This window comes from Anser brachyrhynchus (assembly GCF_964034855.1).
Source record: "Anser brachyrhynchus genome assembly, chromosome: 2".
Taxonomy (NCBI): Eukaryota; Metazoa; Chordata; class Aves; order Anseriformes; family Anatidae; genus Anser; species Anser brachyrhynchus.
This window is the reverse complement of record NC_137695.1, coordinates 16,939,809-16,957,009: the sequence shown is the minus strand read 5'-3', so window position 1 is coordinate 16,957,009 and position 17,201 is coordinate 16,939,809. Positions and strand designations below refer to the sequence as shown.

The window sequence follows — 17,201 nt, the reverse complement described above, 5'->3', positions numbered from 1 at the left end:
CATTTTCTGCTTATTACTTGCATTACAATGGACTTTTTGCTGACTGAAGTCCAGTGAAGTTTCAGGACAAAGACTCAGGGTAGCTTTCAGTGTTTGAGTACGTGTAACTCCTTTACTATTTACGTTATCCAGACACGCTGACCACCTTGTTTAAAGGTTACAGGTTTGCCACTTCTCTATATTCAGAACAACACAAATGAGGTTCTGAACGCACAGGGGTTCAGACAGACTCGCCACCTGATGCCTTCGTTTTCCTCAGCATCACGACCCAGCGTGTGGAGAGCTGCTGGCAGGGCTGACCCCTGCTCGCACACGTTTGTTTCTGCAAAGCATACAGGTGATAAACACATTGGCAAAGCCCCGTTAAGAAACATGTGTCTTTTTTCTTTTTCTTCTGGGCTTGTTCGATTGCTGTATTCAGTGCATGTGCTGACAAAAGCCTGTGAATAAATGCAAGGAAGTTGAAGATGATTAATGGAACTAAAAACAGAAAAAGGAAACGAATGGGATTTAGGAAGAAGGCAGGCTACAGGAGAGGCAAAAGGGAGAGAGGCCAGGCCTAGGAGAGAGCAGAGTTGGCAGCAGCTTGCAGGTAGGAGGTTCAGGCTGAGTAACACATCCTTAATACACAGCAGCTCACACGCTAGGGTACTTTGGGTATCCTCTTTCAGGAACATGCCTCGGTTATTAGTTTCCCTAACCCCCAAATTAATTTTAATTAAACCATTTTCCTTTTTTAGTCCAGCTTCAAAGGGCGAAGAGGAGGAGTTTCTCTCTTTCCACATCAATGAATTTAGGAAAGATGCGTCATAGGATTCCCGAGGAAACTCATGTACGTGCTACAGAGGGATGGAGGAAAACGACATTTCTGCTCTGTGGCATGGGTACATAGGATATTAATTAAAATGCAGTACTTTAAAAGCGATCTACTCTTGTCTTCTGGGACATCCTGGGATATACAACCAAGACAATAAAGTTACAGCAATTACTTGCAGGCTCTACAGGAGGCAAAAAAGAGTGTAGCTGACCTGCGAAGTCCTGCTAATCCCCACGGTACTCACACAAGCCCTAATTTACGCTACAGACGTGCCCACAACTTTTACATATGCGACAGCCTTTACACACCAAAGCCAGCTGCGTCTAACGCGTCCCCTCCACCCCCTGTACAGGGAACCGTGACACAGGCCGAGGACACCCACCGACCGCCCCCGGTCTCACACACGCCACCCAGCCCCGACGGCCGACCAGCCAAACTCTTTTATTTCTCCTTTTCCCTCCCCAACCCCCACAGCCCCATTATCAGCCCGGGCCGCGGCCGCTGGGAGGCGGAGGAGTGCTGAGCCTCGGCGGCTGCCGTCGGAGGCGGCCGGCGGCGGCTGCGCGGTGCCGGCGGTGCCCGGCCGTGCCCGGCCATGGCGCTGCGAGCGGGAGGGCGGGCGCTGCGCCTGCTGCCCGGCCGCCTCAGGGCGCACGGGGCGCGCCTCGGCTCCGTGGGGACCGCGGAGGCGGCGGAGGGTATGGGGGGGGCGGCTGTGCCTCACGGGGACGGGAAGGGGAAAGGGGAAGGGAAGGGGAAGGGAAGGGAAGGGAAAGGAGGGGAAGGGAAGGGAAGGGAAGGGAAGGGAAGGGAAGGGCAGGGCAGGGCTTAGAACCAGGAGGAGATACCAGCGCACACCTTCTGCTGTAGTAGCTAAGAATATGCAGGTATTAAACCAGGGAAGAAGTGCCTAGCCAGCCAAGCCGCATACAGAGAGCTGTGGGAGCGAGGAGAGCTGTGTTCACCTCTTGGTTGTGGCACCGGTCCCTGGGACCTGTCACTGCTGCGCCTCAGGCACTTCACACTTCTTCGTTTTTCCCAGAAGAAAAAAAAAATATTACACGTGGAGATGGGCTAGAGAAAAATTAAAGCGGTTATGCTGCTGAAACGTTTGATTGTCGCCGTGTTCTTAGTGCAAGGCAGGAACCGGTGAGGACCAGCCATTGCTGATGTGCTGTGACTTGTGTTTCTTCTGGTGAAAAGTGCTGTGTACTACTAAGCAGCTGAAACAACTGCTTTGTGTAGTTTCTGTTTGCAAGCTGGCATGAGAAATGAAAAAATTGTAAAAATACTTCTTTTAAATTAGAATAAATAGTAACAAGCTTCATTAGGTAGGATTCTCTTGAGTCTACAAAATCCTACGTGTTCCCCAAAAGCATTGTACGAGGAGCTCTCTGTTGAATCCCTCTGTAGCCCCAGGGAGGTAACTGCATGCCCTCCTGCCTCCCAGTCTGAGTTACGGATGGCTGTATGAACAGGGAGCACCTTTCCACCCTGTGGTAGTGGGATGTGGTCAGCTGATTAATTTTGAGTTACGCAGGGATGTGGTTATGATTTCACATTTGGGATGTAGCCCCTTTGCCTGGTTGCAGTCAAAGAAACCAACAACTTTCGGAGTTTTTCCGTGTTCCAGCGTGTCTCGTTTCCATGTTGGCTCTGTAGGCTGTCAGCAGCAATATTCCTTGCCAGCAGTATGGCGAGATATGACTGATCTGTGGTTTAATTGAGGTGAGCTGATGGAAGTATAGTATCAAATGAAAATTTTGTGTAGGAGTTTACTGTAAAAGAAGGTGGTGACTTGTAAAAAGAAGCAAGTGTTGAACTGTTCCCAAGGTGAAAGTGCTGTTTTCATGGTAGAAGAGAGAAAGTGTCTTTTTAGGGCGGCTTGCCAAAGGTCTGGCTCTGCCTCATACTCTTGCTGGGTACCTTGCTGCTAGACTCACGTGTTGAGTGTTTGATGGCGAGAAGCGAATCAGAGAGGAGCTAAGTTTCTTTGTATCATCAAACTTCCCGTGGCATCAAGGAAAGTCAGTGTTGTTTTCATCTTCTATTTCCTATTCCTTGTTCTAAGAGAACATATGTGTTTGTGAGAGAAATGCACTTCTTTATGTGTTTCATTCTTTCTTGTTTGCTGTTTTGCTGTGATCCTCTCAGAGAGCCAAAGCAAAACTTTTAGTTGTTCAATCGCAGAAGAGGAGCTGAAAATCAATTTTAAATCTTAATGGAGAAAAAAAAAACCTTGATGCTCATTTCTTCTTGCAGATACTGAAGTCAATACCAGAAAGAAGACATTCACAGAGGTTCAGACAGAACGACTGGAGCAAGCGGAACGAACTGTTTTAATTAAATGCCCATCAAGACTTAATGAAAAAAAATTACTGCAGTATTTATCCAGTCATGGAAAAATTAACAGTCACTTCTTTTTTGAAAATCGGGTGAGTTATTAACCATGTAAACTGAAATCTAGACTCAGACAAAAAAGAAAAGCTTTTATTTGGTCAAGGCCTCATACATGTAGGTCAAGCATATTATGGACAATTAATATGTTAAACTAGGTTTTGTCTTTATTAATGTTTACAAGTTGCTGAGCAACAGATTTTTATTTGTAAGTTAGCTAAGCAACAGCTGTTGTAAGTGGTTCTAGTGACCTGTTTTACATTAAATCTTAAACTTTCATGTAGCACTGTAAATTATCCTAAAATAGAACTTTTTTTATGAACATTACAGTTGTGAAGGTGAATAGATTTCAGAACTCTTTAATATGTAGTGCTTACCACCAAGAATGGCATGTCTTAAATTTTTTTGCCCTCTTGTGAAAAAAAAAAAACACATTTTAAAAGTGCTGAGGTACAGAAGCTGGCATTCAGCTTTGTGACTCTCTCATTAAAATGTCACAGTGCTACCACAAATGGCTGAGTAATGTCAGTATAACAAGTTCAAGGCTTGTATGTGTTTATCTAACACTGTCTATTTCCATTCTTAATTTTTTAGGGAATCCATGCTTTAGTAGAATTTTCTGAAAAGAGCAGTGTAGCCTCATTACAGGATATTGTTGGAATTCCGAAGGCCGCAGAGCATCATGTTGTCCCATTTAAATCTAGACTTTTTACCTTCACACTGAAAAACCCAGTGACTAAAGCTGCTCAAGAAACGCCGGTTCATCTCTCCCCTCAATCTCACATTCCAGTGAACGAGCTTATTCAAAAACTTTATCGTGCGGACAGTGTAAGTATAGATTTCTAGAGTTTTCTCAAACAAAAATGATCCCTGTCCACTTAAGATTTGTAAGTGGCCGTGTGAAGCATATAAAGTGATTTATTTCTATTAAAAAAAAAATCTCTGTTAGAACTTTGTGTCAGTGGTTCTCATACATGCAAACAAAAAGACAAAATTATTTTAAATGTCAAAATCGTTTTTTTCTATATGACATAAATGTTTGAGACTAATAAAGATCTTCTAATTGCAATGATAGTAAGTAGATGAAAATATATATTAATAGAAAATAGTCATAGTATTTTTACAGTATTTATTTTCTTTAATAGATAAGCAGTCAAATGTACATTCTGCTGAATGAGTATCAGCTTACCGAAGAAAATACCAAGCTCCGATTTCTGGCCTGTTCCCTGGTTCAGGATTTTGCACGCGCATATTTTCCAGACAGCACAGTAAAGCCATTTGGCTCTTCGGTGAACACCTTTGGCAAACTGGGATGCGATGTGGACATGTTTCTGGACTTCCATGACACACAAGAGCATGCTACACAAATGGTAAGGTTACGCTGTGCGTTTTCAGTCCTCATTCCTCCTTGTAATAGGAAGAAAATAATTTGCTGTTTTTTCAGACTTCGTTTGTACTGCCAGGGCAGACTTCACTGTGAAGAAAGTCCTCATCCTCCAAAGCTGATTGAGCAATACCAGACCTTCCTATCTTATTACCACTGTTTTTTCTTCTCTGGAGCTGCTGGGCTTCACCCATGCCATTTTAAAGCTTGGGTGTGATTTTTAAGGTACTCCATGTCCTGGTACATAATAATTTTGTACATGTGCATTTTGGGAGGGTTGTCAGGTTCTTTTACTCAGTTTAAAGAGTTGACTTGCTACAGAAACATTATTATGTACTAGAGTACATAGGCCTGCACGTAAAAGTGCATGGAGGTGTTAAGACCTTCTGGAGTAATATTGGTGAATAGTTGCAGGTGGCACCACTCATGTTTGTGGTGTCTGTCCACCAACAATTAAATTTCTTCCTAACCCGTGTCTTCGCTGGTACCAGGATACAGAAGTCTGTACTATGCAATAGCCAAGTGTCACGTGCTCAGTGTTGGGATTGGGGCAGCTTCCAATTGTAAAGCTTAGAGTAGGTTGTGTCATGGTCCAGGTTTGTGAAAGCATAACGAATGGGAAAGGGCTAGAGAAGGTTTTTTTGGAAGGCTTGTCTCTTGCTATTGGTTTTTGACTGCGGATAGTGTAAATGTCCTGTTGAACTGGAGAAGGAAATATGAAAGAAAGAGGTGAAAGGCAGGACAAGAAGAAGGGAGATTTGGATTAGAACTGTCCTGTGGAGAAGCTGGAGTTCTTCATAGATTCTGAAAATGCCAGAATCACTTAATTACCAAAGCTGCTTTTTTATGTATGTGATAATAGTTTGGGGAAAACTGGCTTTGTTTTCCTTAAAAAGAAAGAAAGAAAAAAAAAAAAAAGATGATGGCCTTAAGCTTTTGGAAATTGAAAATTTGCTTAGCTTTTCTGTGCTATTTACATATTATCATGTATCTTATTTTTCTTTAAACTATGCCTTCAGATATTCCCAGTTTTCAGTATTATTGCAGTGATCAAACACAATGAAAGCAGATATGTCAGCTGAAGGATAGGATCACTGTGCCTTTGTGGAAAAGGTTAAAATCTAGGAACCCTTTACTTCAGTAGCCTCTTGAGTTTTGAGGAAAAATCAAGTATAAAATGTCTGTTTTCAAAGCATGTTTTGTCGGTAGCAGTTTTGTTTTGGTATTGATGCTCTGCAGAGATAAAATCTTTCTTTCATGTCGTGCCTTCTAAGGAAAATGCACACTGTTTGAAGGCAATCTTGTAATAGAAGATGAAATCAGAATCGTAAACCAGACCTTAGGATAAAAGGCAGTGGGTCACTGCAAATCTTAGTTTTTAAAATCATCTTACGCACATTTTAATATTTGGTTTGATCCTTTTTTTGTATGTATGTATCATCTTTTCAGTCACACTGGTATTAACAATGGACTTGGATTGGTAGGTGTGTGATCAGCATGAGCACTCGGACTTCAGTAGAATGTTAATACAACTTCTTGAAAAAATGACTATACCTAAAATGAATTGCTTAATGTTTGAGAGGTGGAAAAGATGTCAAATCAATCATCCTTCTGTAGCAGTCCCGTATCAATGCTAGGAAACGTAGTACAGTAATTTTAGAAAAAGAACAAAATTTGACCATTGATGTCCTTTATTCCTGCATAGTCAACTTTTCATTTGTCCTTTTGAAAAACTTTTACAAATCAAGCAGGGAGGCAAGTGTAATTGCAGTTGCCCAAATTTTTAATAACTTTTTTCTCCTTTTGTTGAATTTTGAAGTGGCAACATGCCTAGACATCATGGAGTATTACAGTATACTTGATAAATTCAGTTTTAATGGAATGATTCCAGTCACTGCAGATTATTTTATATGAGTAGGGGAACAGAGATTCTCACTTTAACTTCACTGTGCTTCTAAAATAGTTCTGAAATTGAGGTGAAGGTAAAGGAGCTTTTTTAATTGACATAACGAACAACGACATTTTAATAACAGATTAAAACCACAGAAAACTTCAAGAAAAAAACTACAGAAAAAAAGTAAAACTACAGAAATTCTTCAAGTTTTTCTTACTGTTGTTTCTTTACATGTTCTTTACATGTAAGAAGATGCAAAGTCTCAGCAAGATGAGGAGGAGAAATAATCCACTGTAGTTGTCGTAATATTTAGCCTCTCTAGAGACGTTTCAGCCCACATCTTCCTTGGGTAAATAGTTTCTCACCACCAATTTTTATTTCAGAATACTTCTTCCCCCATACTTCACCCTTGCCAGTGAGTTACGGAAGGCTCTTTGGAACTGGGCTATATAACATGCTTTATTCAATCATAATTTAGCTGAACCAGGTTCACGTAGTTGACAGGAAGACTGTAAGGAGTGTATAGAAATGGCAGCAAGTCTAGGCGTGAAAAATTCTGCAGTGGTAATCAAGATGGTCTAGTGAGTGTTACGAGATGCACCAAAGATAAGGAGTATTCTCCCTCGGTGCGAGGACAGATAGTTGTATGCGTGTTCTTGTGTTGTCTTGTCATCCATTTGCAGAAATTGCTGCAAGAAAAATAAAAACAAGCAAACAAAAAACTAACAAGCTAGCAGTGTGTGTCCAAACGTATTTGCCTGTCACCGTTCCCTAAATGAACCGCGCTACTTGAAACCTCTGTTGTAAACGTCGGAGAGGTGTGAGAACAGGCTGGGTTACTAGAAGTTGTGAGGACTTGTGGACAGTTGACAGAGTTAGTGCTGTGGGGCTGCAGCAGCAAAGGCCAGCAGGGATGCTATTTGCACTGCTGTCTCCCAATTATGGGACGGGTCAGGGGGCTGCGTGGCGTACTTAGGCTCTGTGGTGCAGCGAGGCTTTTGTCCCGTATGCAGATGTCATCTTTATGCGCTAAAGATGAAGATCTTGCTGGTGGTGTTGAAACTTCCGAGTGTTAAAATGTGGGCAGATCTGCTCTATCACAGTGAAAGTATGCACAAAAGTAAGGTTTCTTAAAGCATTGTCTTGCAAAGGACCGTGCAAATCGTTAGTGCAACTCCTGTCTTGATTCAAGCACAGCCAGAGAGTACAGGAGAAGAAGGTGCCAGCACCTAGAGAGCTTTATACTCCGTAGGGAAACAAGATGTGGGTGTATCTCCCATAGTAGGCAACAACTTAATACTTCAGAGGAAGGCAAAAATCTCATATAGGTGGCAGTGTGATTTATGGGGACGATGATATGATACTTTCCCTGGCAAACTGTGTTCCTAATAACCGTAAGTTGATTGTCTTTCCTAGGACAAGCGGAGGCAGAGGAAGGTAGCGTTAGTTACAAGATGGTGCAGCAGCAGTGGGAAGGTTATCTTCTGAACTACTGAATTGCTGCAGCCTTTCAGGAAATACCAGCAGTGACAGAGGACCAGGCATTTCAGCATCTATTTACATTAAAATCACATTTCTTTACCACATCTTGTGGCAAAAAAAGGTCAGCGACTGTGACTTAGATGGCAGTAAAAGTCAGAGCGTTCTTTACCAAGAGCAGATGATCAATGCAGTGTTTAACACAGATGTGCTGTGTTCGACTTGCAAGCAGTTAGGGAGATTAGGGAATGCCTTAAAACAGAGCTTTGTGATAGTTTTAGAGTAACAGTTATTGTATTAAAAGTTGCACTTCTTGCTTGAGGGTGTATATCAGTCTACCCCAAGGTAGTAGTTACTTTGTCCGTATATGTTGTTTTGAGCAACATTCCACAGGGCGTGAGTAAGTGGTATCAGTGTTTCATTCTCGCACAAGAGGAACCAAAGCTCCATGTGAAAGTCCAACCAATTAAGAGCATCTCTTTCATTATTACAAAAAAGTCTTCATCCAGCTTCTTAGAGATACTGACCTGCTGCCTGGGAAGGCACATTGTGATTTTATTTTTGTCACACAACTACGAGCACCAGCACACCTACGTGTCAGCCAAGTCTCCATCTTTTCCTTTCCTGTTATCTTCCCTAATGTTTGTAGCCGTAGGCTTCTTTCACTTAGAGCTGTTCCTGCTGTAGCATGCAGTCACGTAGCCAAGTGGGATTAGGGACCACTCTCCTGCTATGTTCAAACACATGGGCTGGCTGGAGAACTGTGGGCAAGAGGAGAGCAGGAAGAGTCACCTTAGTTATCAGAGCAACACAAATTCAGCTTCTGAAGTAAGTTTATGGGACGATTTGCAAGGTCCGTGATCCCAAATTGTTTCACCTATGTTTGAGTGCCTGTTTTCTGTGCACCAACACAGTGACACAGGAGTAACCTCCTCTATTTATGTCTTAGAAGACTAATTAGGTCGCTGCATAATGGTCTTTGTGTCATCTCCATTCACGCTACATTCATTACATGTTTCACAGGGGAGGATAAGTCACTGTCAGGTGTAGGATCAGCAAGCAAAATTAGTTGGGGCTTAAAAACAGAGGCAGAGTATAAAGAGAACAGAGATTTCATCAGTATGGAGTTATTTTATTGGGTGTTAACTGCAAATATGACAATTCAAAATACAAGGATCTACAGGAAAATTCATGTCTGAGCTCAGAGTGCAGCTCCACAATTTTGTTATTTGTTGGGAAAACTGCATCAGGTGCGAAGTGATTATTTTAAGTTTTAAGGAAACTTACCTTCATTTTGAAGCAGTAAGCAATCTGCCTGCCTTTTTTTTTTTTTTAAAGTTTTTAAATTAAAAAGTGATTTTCCTTTACACTGCTACTTTGAGGATATGAAATGGAATTACTGGTGGTTAGAAATTAATAGTGGTTTGGTTGTGTTTTGTCCCTCTTACTTTTTAACTTAATTGTGTGCTGCTCTTTTCAGTCAGTCTGTCTGCTGTCTTGGGAATTCCAGAATGACTTGTTGTAGACAGTGGTGTAGTAGCATTATACTCTCATCCAAACAAGTAACTTTACAGTAAGTTACTCACTATTAACCTGGAAAAAATGAATCACTGAGAAAAAACATTACTTTCTCTTTTATTTTCTACCTTTTTTAAAGCTATGCAGGCTGTTTTGAATAATTTATTTCTATTTTAGCCCGTAATTGCGCAGATTCCTTTGCAAATTGTTGTCTTTCAGAACTATTCTTAAATGTCTCTTTACTTCCAGAACTAATAACTTACTTTAAAAAAATCTTGTGTTAGAAAAAAGGTCCCTTTGAAATGGAGTATCAGATGAAAAGATTACCATCAGAAAGATTAGCAACTCAGAAAATTCTTTCTGTGATCGGTGATTGCCTTGATAATTTTGGTCCTGGATGTATGAGCATACAGAAGATACTCAATGCTCGCTGCCCCCTGGTGAAATTTGCCCATCAACCGACAGGATTCCAGTGTGATCTGTCCGTGAGCAACAGGTAAGACCTGGTTTTAAAAATTTTAGACGGAATACTAATGCACTGATGTTCTGGAAACTTGTCGTGAAAAACATTTAGTCTACTCAGTTCTGTGTTGTTGTTAAATGTGAATGTTGGGTCTGAAAAGGATATTTTTGACTTCCAGATCTCAGTTTTCCAATGTGCTTAAGATCTCTTTCTGCAGTATAGTAAACAATTGCTAGCTGAAGCTGAAGGCCTGAAAAATACTCTATATGGTAAGTTTGGCGTGTAGGGAATTGAAAGCAGACGTGGTTCTTCAGTCATACTTCCCTTCATGTATGTGGGTATACGCACCGCCTTGTTTTGATTGCTTCAGGTTAAGCATCATGCTGATTTTCATTATCGCCTTTCAGCTGCTTTGCGGTCATTAGACTTCTAGTTATTTCGGGGTCCTTTTTTTTTATTTCTTAAGGGCCTGTGTCTGCCTGTTTGCTGGCAAAGTATCTGGAATGATAAATCAGCCCACCACATGAGAAAACAGCCTGAAATGTTACTGTCATTAGGGCCTTTCACAGTAGTGCCCAATAGAGGGAGCAGGCTTCTTAGAAATACTTCTCTTTGCATCTGTTTCTCCTCTTCCAGCTTCTTTCACTTTTTTAGTTTGTGGTTGACCAGTGGGTGATAGTCAAGCATATAGTTTGTTTTGCTGTCACTTATTTTGAAATACATACCTTAAACCAGTGTACACGTGTAGCACTGACGTAAGGTACGTAATTGGAAAAAAAAAAAAAGTATGTAACCCTTTTTGTTAGTGTTAGGGAATGGTAAAATATGAGTGATCATCTTTCAAAATAGTTTTGATATGACTTACAGATACAATACTAGTATTACTAGTGTTGTCTTGTTATTTTGGAGAAATAACAAAATCTTACAGACACAGGGAAGCACTTCACAGCTGAAATCTTACAAGTCCAGGTATTACAAAACTTTGATATGGCAAACTTCCCCAAAATGCTTTGGCGAATTTTTAGAGGAATTCAGTGTAAGACTGGGAATAAAACTTCCTGCAACAGTAGTTCAACAAACAATTTAAACTAAAATTGCCCCCAAATTAAGCCTTGCTCTTACATCCTGCTTCCATTTTTTTTTCCCTGCTTTTCATTGCCTTCCCATTCATAGACTGCAAGAATGTTTGTACAACCATGTGATGAAACCGATAAAAGCTGATCCATCTGAAAGCCTTTATCCTTCCAGATAAGTTGTTTTGCAGCAGGACCTGGATTTGGATATTACGAACAACTATCAACAGAGTGGATGTGGCAGTGTGGGAATGAGAGCAAGCACCTGGGAGCAAAGCTGCTGCTTTCAGCTGCAGTTACTGCTTGTGTTTGTTTAAAGAATTTGCTGAAGAACAACTTCAAATTCATTCTGATCACGTTAATAATGTCTTCAACACTTTATGGTTTAAAATTTATAAGTTCGTTTTGCGCTGTCAAAAACCTAAGGACATAAAGCTTCAAATGTTAGTCATCTGAAAATTAGGATAGGTCCTTAGAATAAAATTGTAAAAGAAGTTCTAGATTGTATATAATGTAGTAAAATAGACATATTATCTAAAACACTCCAAAGGCAATTGTGGCTAAATTCTACGTATGTTTTTTGCATTGATTCTGCATAGTTTAACTCCAAGAATGTGATGGGTGTTTTTGGATTTTCTTTTCTTCTTCATTATGATGTGGAACAAGGAAACAGGAAACAGCACAAATGCAATATTACTATTTACCCTTAACTGCACCCTTCTTACTATAGAAAGCTATCAGATATTTAATCCTGGACAATTTCAGACATTCTTTTCTATTTTTTAATGGATAAAAGGGGTTTTTATTGTTGTTTTGTTTGATTGTTGTTGTTTAATAGATACCATCTTCCCTTATAACTGATAACCTAGGGCAGAGCAGCCAGCACTGCAGCTGGTACTTCCCATTCTCTTATTATTTACCTCTCGTACCTTTTCTTTTCAGTATTGCTATCAAAAGTTCAGAACTCCTGTATATCTATGGCAATCTTGATTCCCGTGTAAGAGCCCTGGTGTTCAGTTTGCGATGTTGGGCCCGCGTTCATGGACTTACCAACAGTGTTCCTGGTACCTGGATTACAAACTTCTCTCTAACCATGATGGTCATGTTTTTTCTGCAAAAGAGATCGCCACCTATCATTCCAACACTAGACCAACTTAAAGAACTGGCAGGTAAGGATAGCTGTTTATCAAAGAGGTTGAAGTGACTTTCACATTTATTTTAACTTCTGTAAAGCTATGAATAAACCCACGACGTTTCTGTATGCTCTCAAATACCACTGTATGTTGTCTATGCCTTAAGTTTGAAGGAACACAAAAGTTTCACTTGCATTTTTTGTGAAAAGAATGCATCTTAAAATAGATTCAGTTTTGCATTTCTAGTGCAATGCTAAATTCTACTTACAGGGGTTAGGCTTGTTCTATGCCTCAGACAACTAGAAGTGATTTATTTACTCAGTGCTCCCACGCTGCCTGTTTATTGTTTATTGTTGTTCCACTACAGACTTGTAGGATCTCATGTCTCTGCAGTTTTTAAGGATTTTGCGCAGATTGATGTGATGTCTGTTGTTTTATGGACACCAGATGTATCTATATTATTTTTTTTCTCACAATTTGTAATATTCTTGAGACTGTTCAGAGCAACTGCAAATAATTTTTATATCATAGCAAACAAGGTGTTCTGGATGTTTCATACGTAGCTTTCAGGATGTGTTATCTTCAGTAAATTGAATGAAAGCTTGGAGAATGACATCCCAAATTCTTGATTCCTCACTTATTTCTTCTGCTTGTTGACATGCTTCCTTGGAAGCTTTGAGTATAGAAAAAGGTCTGTTCCGATGTTTTAAAATCAGGTTAAATGTTTCCATCAGCAGTTACAGACAAGTTCTCAAAATAAATCAGAAATTTTTGTATGCGGAATGAAACATGTCTTAGGAATATTCTGTAGAAATTTCAATAGCTTTACAGAAAAAGAGGTGTGGACATTTTGAGTGTGATTATTGATGCCCTTGTATAGCTATTAACCTCAGAAATTTGTGCTGTTTTGTGTATTATAAAGCTCTGTATGCAGAAATACCAGGTTTGTTTCTTAAAATAACTTTGGAGATAGAAAGTCATCACATACCTTATTCCTGGATGCTCTTGAAAATATGTCATCTACTCATGCTCATTTTGCTTTGCTTGTCAAAACATTTTTTTCTTTTCCATCTTTAGGGTTAAGATTCAACTTAAATGGTTAAAATTCGCTTGTGAACTTCTCATTTGCTGTGCTTAATGTAATAGCATTCATTGAATTCAGTCATGTCTCCTATTTGAATTTGATTACATACAGTGGCACTTTATTGTTTATCACTTCAAAACATGCTTGCGATCTTTGTTTCAGATGAAAAAGACAAGCATATAATTGGAGGAAATGATTGCTCATTTGTTAGTGATTTAAGCAAGATCAACCCTACAAAAAATACAGAAACACTTGGTAGGTAAATCTTCATTAACTTCCCTTTTTCTGAGTGTGTAGAAGATGAATTATTCCTTGATGTTACTGTTGGCTCTTGGTTTTCTTTCCCTTAGATGAGCTGCTCTGTGACTTCTTCGAATATTTTGGAAACTTTGACTTCAGAAAAAATTCCTTAAATCTTCGACGGGTAAGTGAATTTTAGTCTCTTATCGTTATTGATTGAATTTCTGTGACAGATAACGTGATCGTTCTGTGCTCGCCAAGAGGGCTGCACTATCACTTTGGTTTTTATATATCAGTCATGTTATTTGCTGGTGTGTGTGTGTGTATGGAAGCGTAACAGACGTGTATATATGTAAGTACCTTAACTAGCACCTGTTTTTGGTGGACTGCTAGGAGGATGAGGGGTTTCGGAGCAGTGCTGCTGTGCAGACACCCTTGTTTGTGTTCCATTTCCTACTTGGGCACTACCGGTTTCTGGCATGAAAGGTCTTTTGCCAGTACAGGCTGATCCTAGAAACTAATTAATTAAGCTGGGTAAATTTTGTTTGCCATTAAGGCTTAAGAGATAAGCAAAAGCCTCCACATGCCACAGCCTGACCTGGAGAGGGGAAATGTCTGTGCTGCTGATGTTTTTCTGTTTAACTAGTCCTGGCCCTGGGGCCAAGGGTGTGTGTCAGTATGTGGGCTCTTCCTGGACAAGCATTATCTGGTAGGTTCCTACTAGAGCTTGCAGAGGTTCTGTAATGCAGAGCAAGTTAGCTGAGGAGCACTGATGAGCACTGTGATGGGAAGTGCATTTAAGTAGCAAACTATGTAGTTGTCAACAACTTGTATTGTACTATTTGAGTGCACAAAAGTGGACCGTGACCCAAATAGCTCTGTACTTAAAAAACAAACTGAACGGGGGGGGGAAGTTCAGCCAAGGCAGCGGTCTTGCTTTGTTATACTAGCTCTTAGTGAGCACCGTGAGGGGAATGGTTTGAACAGAGTAAGTGCTTGGAGTAGCTTATCAGACTGGGCTGTGCACGTTAATATGACACACTCCTGCTGCCCGTACACAAATGGAGATAGGAGCAGATTGCAGTGAGTGAGGTTTGAGGTTTGTGGAAAAGCAAACAGGAGGGTGGCCAAAAAGGCAGGATAAGTTGTTGTCGTACATTCTTTGCCTTGAAGGAAGTCTAAGCTCAATGTGGCAAGGAAAACAACCACTAAGAGGATTTAGAGAATAGAGTCGTACAGTTAGATTGACAGGAGAATTAACTTGATTAATAATGACTTTTTTTTCCCAAAAAGTTCTCTACTAGGTCAGAATTCTCTTAACGCTGATGTGATAACTCCAGTGATTTGTTACTAGCTCAGCATATAATGCGTATGTGCAACTTTGTGGTTTTTTTTTTTTTCCCTTTACACTATTTGCAGGGAAAGGAAGTAAATAAACCTGAATCGTCTCCTCTTTATATCTGGAATCCCTTTGAACAAGACCTTAATATCAGCAAGAATGTTAATCAGCCACAGCTGGAGAAATTTGTAGCTATGGCCCGAGAAAGTGCCTGGATTTTACAGAAGGAAGATAGAACTCAGCGAATGATCAATAAAGAGCCCTGGGGACTGGCAGCCCTACTAACACCATTTGGAAAAAGTAATCCAAACAAGATGAGAAGGACAAAGGGATTGGGAAGTGAAACAATCAGAAGCCTTTTAGACTCCTTAAAGTTAAGTAATGCAAGCAACCTACAAAAAGCAGTGGGAAAGTGACTTTCGGCACAAAACCAAGGTAGTTGCTATTCTGTTTTAGGAATTGAATGTGATACTGTCTGAAGAACATTACTTTTAATATTTCTATTATGGTGAAATGGAGAGTCAGGTAACCTCTGGTTTTCATTGTGATGGTTCTTTGTACAGGTCTGCTTTCCTTCTGTACATTGTCTCCTCCTTACTCTTCACTCTTCCATCTGTTTTATGAATGAAGAACATTAAAATGCAAATTTTACAGATATATTTTGGAAATATCCTTCAGTTGGGCACTCTTTAAAAAAGGAAAAAAAAAAAAAAGGACTGACAAGAGCAGCATGGGAAAAAGCCCTTGGGAATTCTTGTGGTTAACATACAAATGATGCGTTAAGGAAAAGCTCAAGAAGCAACCACCTTCCAGTGAAACCACATGTTAAAAGAAGACAAATATTAGAACCATCGCTTCCACTGCAACCACGTTCTGGAAGCCAGTAAAACCAAAGTGCGTGTATCTATTTTTGTAATTGTTTTCAATTCATGTAGGTAGTGCCTGGACAAAAATAAAGAGAATGGAATTAGGTAGTAGGGTTTGCAGCTTCATACTGGATTGCTCTCCAAAAATAGCACACCTGCTTTGTGTTGGAAATGTGGGTTTGCTCTTGTGTTTACCACCTGTTCTCAAACTTCTTCAATTCACTCTCCTATATTATTTGTACCCATAGGACTGGGTCTCGCTCGTACGTGCTCATGTTTCTCGTTTTGCCTTCAGCTTCACTTTAAGCCTGTATTTCAGGTTCCAGTAGGAGCTTTTCTTGCCTAATCACTTCCCTCAAAGTTGTTGCCTACTAGGCAACACCAAAGCCTTCATCTCATGATCTCTGTATCTCTCTGCTCTTTACAGAGATCCACGGGGAATCCCGTAACAGGTTTGAGTGCCGTCCCTAGTCTTGCCTTATTTTTCATATATTCAGGAGAGTACTGACTGTACCTCTTCCAGATCAGCTAAACCAGTGAGAAATGTTTATTGGTGGCTTAAAGAAAGCATTGAGTTCTCCATGCTTTCACCATAAAAGAGTGTTTTTGGAGGAAGATGGAGAGGGCTGGAAGGAAGGAAGATGGAAAGAGAAATAGAGAGAGAGCAGTCAAATGTCAGATTTTTTCCAGGTAGATTTGGGAGTATTCTACCTGTCCAGTTTGAGAGCCACTCATCCATTAAAACTAAATGGCAGGCATGATGAGGACAACTTACAGACTGCTGTTTGTTAAAACAGAACTTTAAAAAGAACTCTTTAAAGAAATTCTGTGCAAGAGATTACTGTAACTCAGATATTATCATACAGATGCAATATTGAACAAGAAACAGTACTCATAAACATCAGTATATTTAGATTCTTTAATTCACTAGCGGTATATGATTTTGTGTGGACTTTCTGTTGGTGTAGTCTGAACTGGTATGTTGGTATTAGCAGTTAAAGAGTGTGCTCTCTTTTCCCAGAGGTATGTTTATCGGAAATAATTTGGGCAGTAACATGTAATTATGAAGTATTTGTAAAATACCACTGGGCAGGGAGAAGCACTGTTCAGCAGTTAGCAACCTAATCAATTAGATGTGGAATGGCACGAAGACCCTCTTACAGATCAATGTGATGTTAATTCATTTGGACTTTAAAATAATATTCATACCTGTCCATTTCATGTTCATAAACATTTTATCAAATGATTTTAACAGTTTTTATCTTAGTCACAGGAATTAATTCTCGTATTAACTGCTTTGGGCATTGGAGTTCAAACTTAGCTTTCTACTTAAATCCCTGGTGCTACTGTGTGAACTTCTCAGAGGCTGGAATGAAGTTTGTTGTAACTTGTTATTGGTGCTAACAAAACCTTTTGATATCAAGCTTGGCACTGGCGTGGTAAGCAGTCCATTGCTACCTTGATCTTTAGAGAACCTAAATAAATTTTCTCCTGTTTCCCGAGCCGTAGACTTT

At 40.1% G+C, this 17,201-nt stretch overlaps 1 protein-coding gene across 1 annotated transcript; it reads left to right on the top strand.

The window, feature by feature from the left end:
- The first annotated feature begins 1,329 nt into the window (after positions 1 to 1,329).
- MTPAP (mitochondrial poly(A) polymerase) lies at positions 1,330 to 17,188 on the top strand. Its single transcript, XM_080581284.1, has 9 exons — positions 1,330 to 1,515; positions 3,080 to 3,252; positions 3,809 to 4,042; positions 4,360 to 4,584; positions 9,774 to 9,985; positions 11,968 to 12,194; positions 13,405 to 13,497; positions 13,593 to 13,666; positions 14,902 to 17,188. The coding sequence occupies exons 1-9, from the start codon at positions 1,413 to 1,415 to the stop codon at positions 15,235 to 15,237; spliced, it is 1,677 nt and encodes a 558-aa protein (XP_080437410.1). The 5' UTR covers positions 1,330 to 1,412; the 3' UTR covers positions 15,238 to 17,188.
- Positions 17,189 to 17,201: the final 13 nt, after the last annotated feature.

Excerpts from the sequence above, each read along its gene's own strand:
- MTPAP (XM_080581284.1), top strand. The coding sequence starts at position 1,413 with ATGGCGCTGCGAGCGGGAGGGCGGGCGCTGCGCCTGCTGCCCGGCCGC. Across the intron at positions 3,253-3,808 it reads ACTTCTTTTTTGAAAATCGG|GGAATCCATGCTTTAGTAGA; the intron begins GTGAGTTATTAA and ends TTAATTTTTTAG. Across the intron at positions 13,667-14,901 it reads ATTCCTTAAATCTTCGACGG|GGAAAGGAAGTAAATAAACC; the intron begins GTAAGTGAATTT and ends CACTATTTGCAG.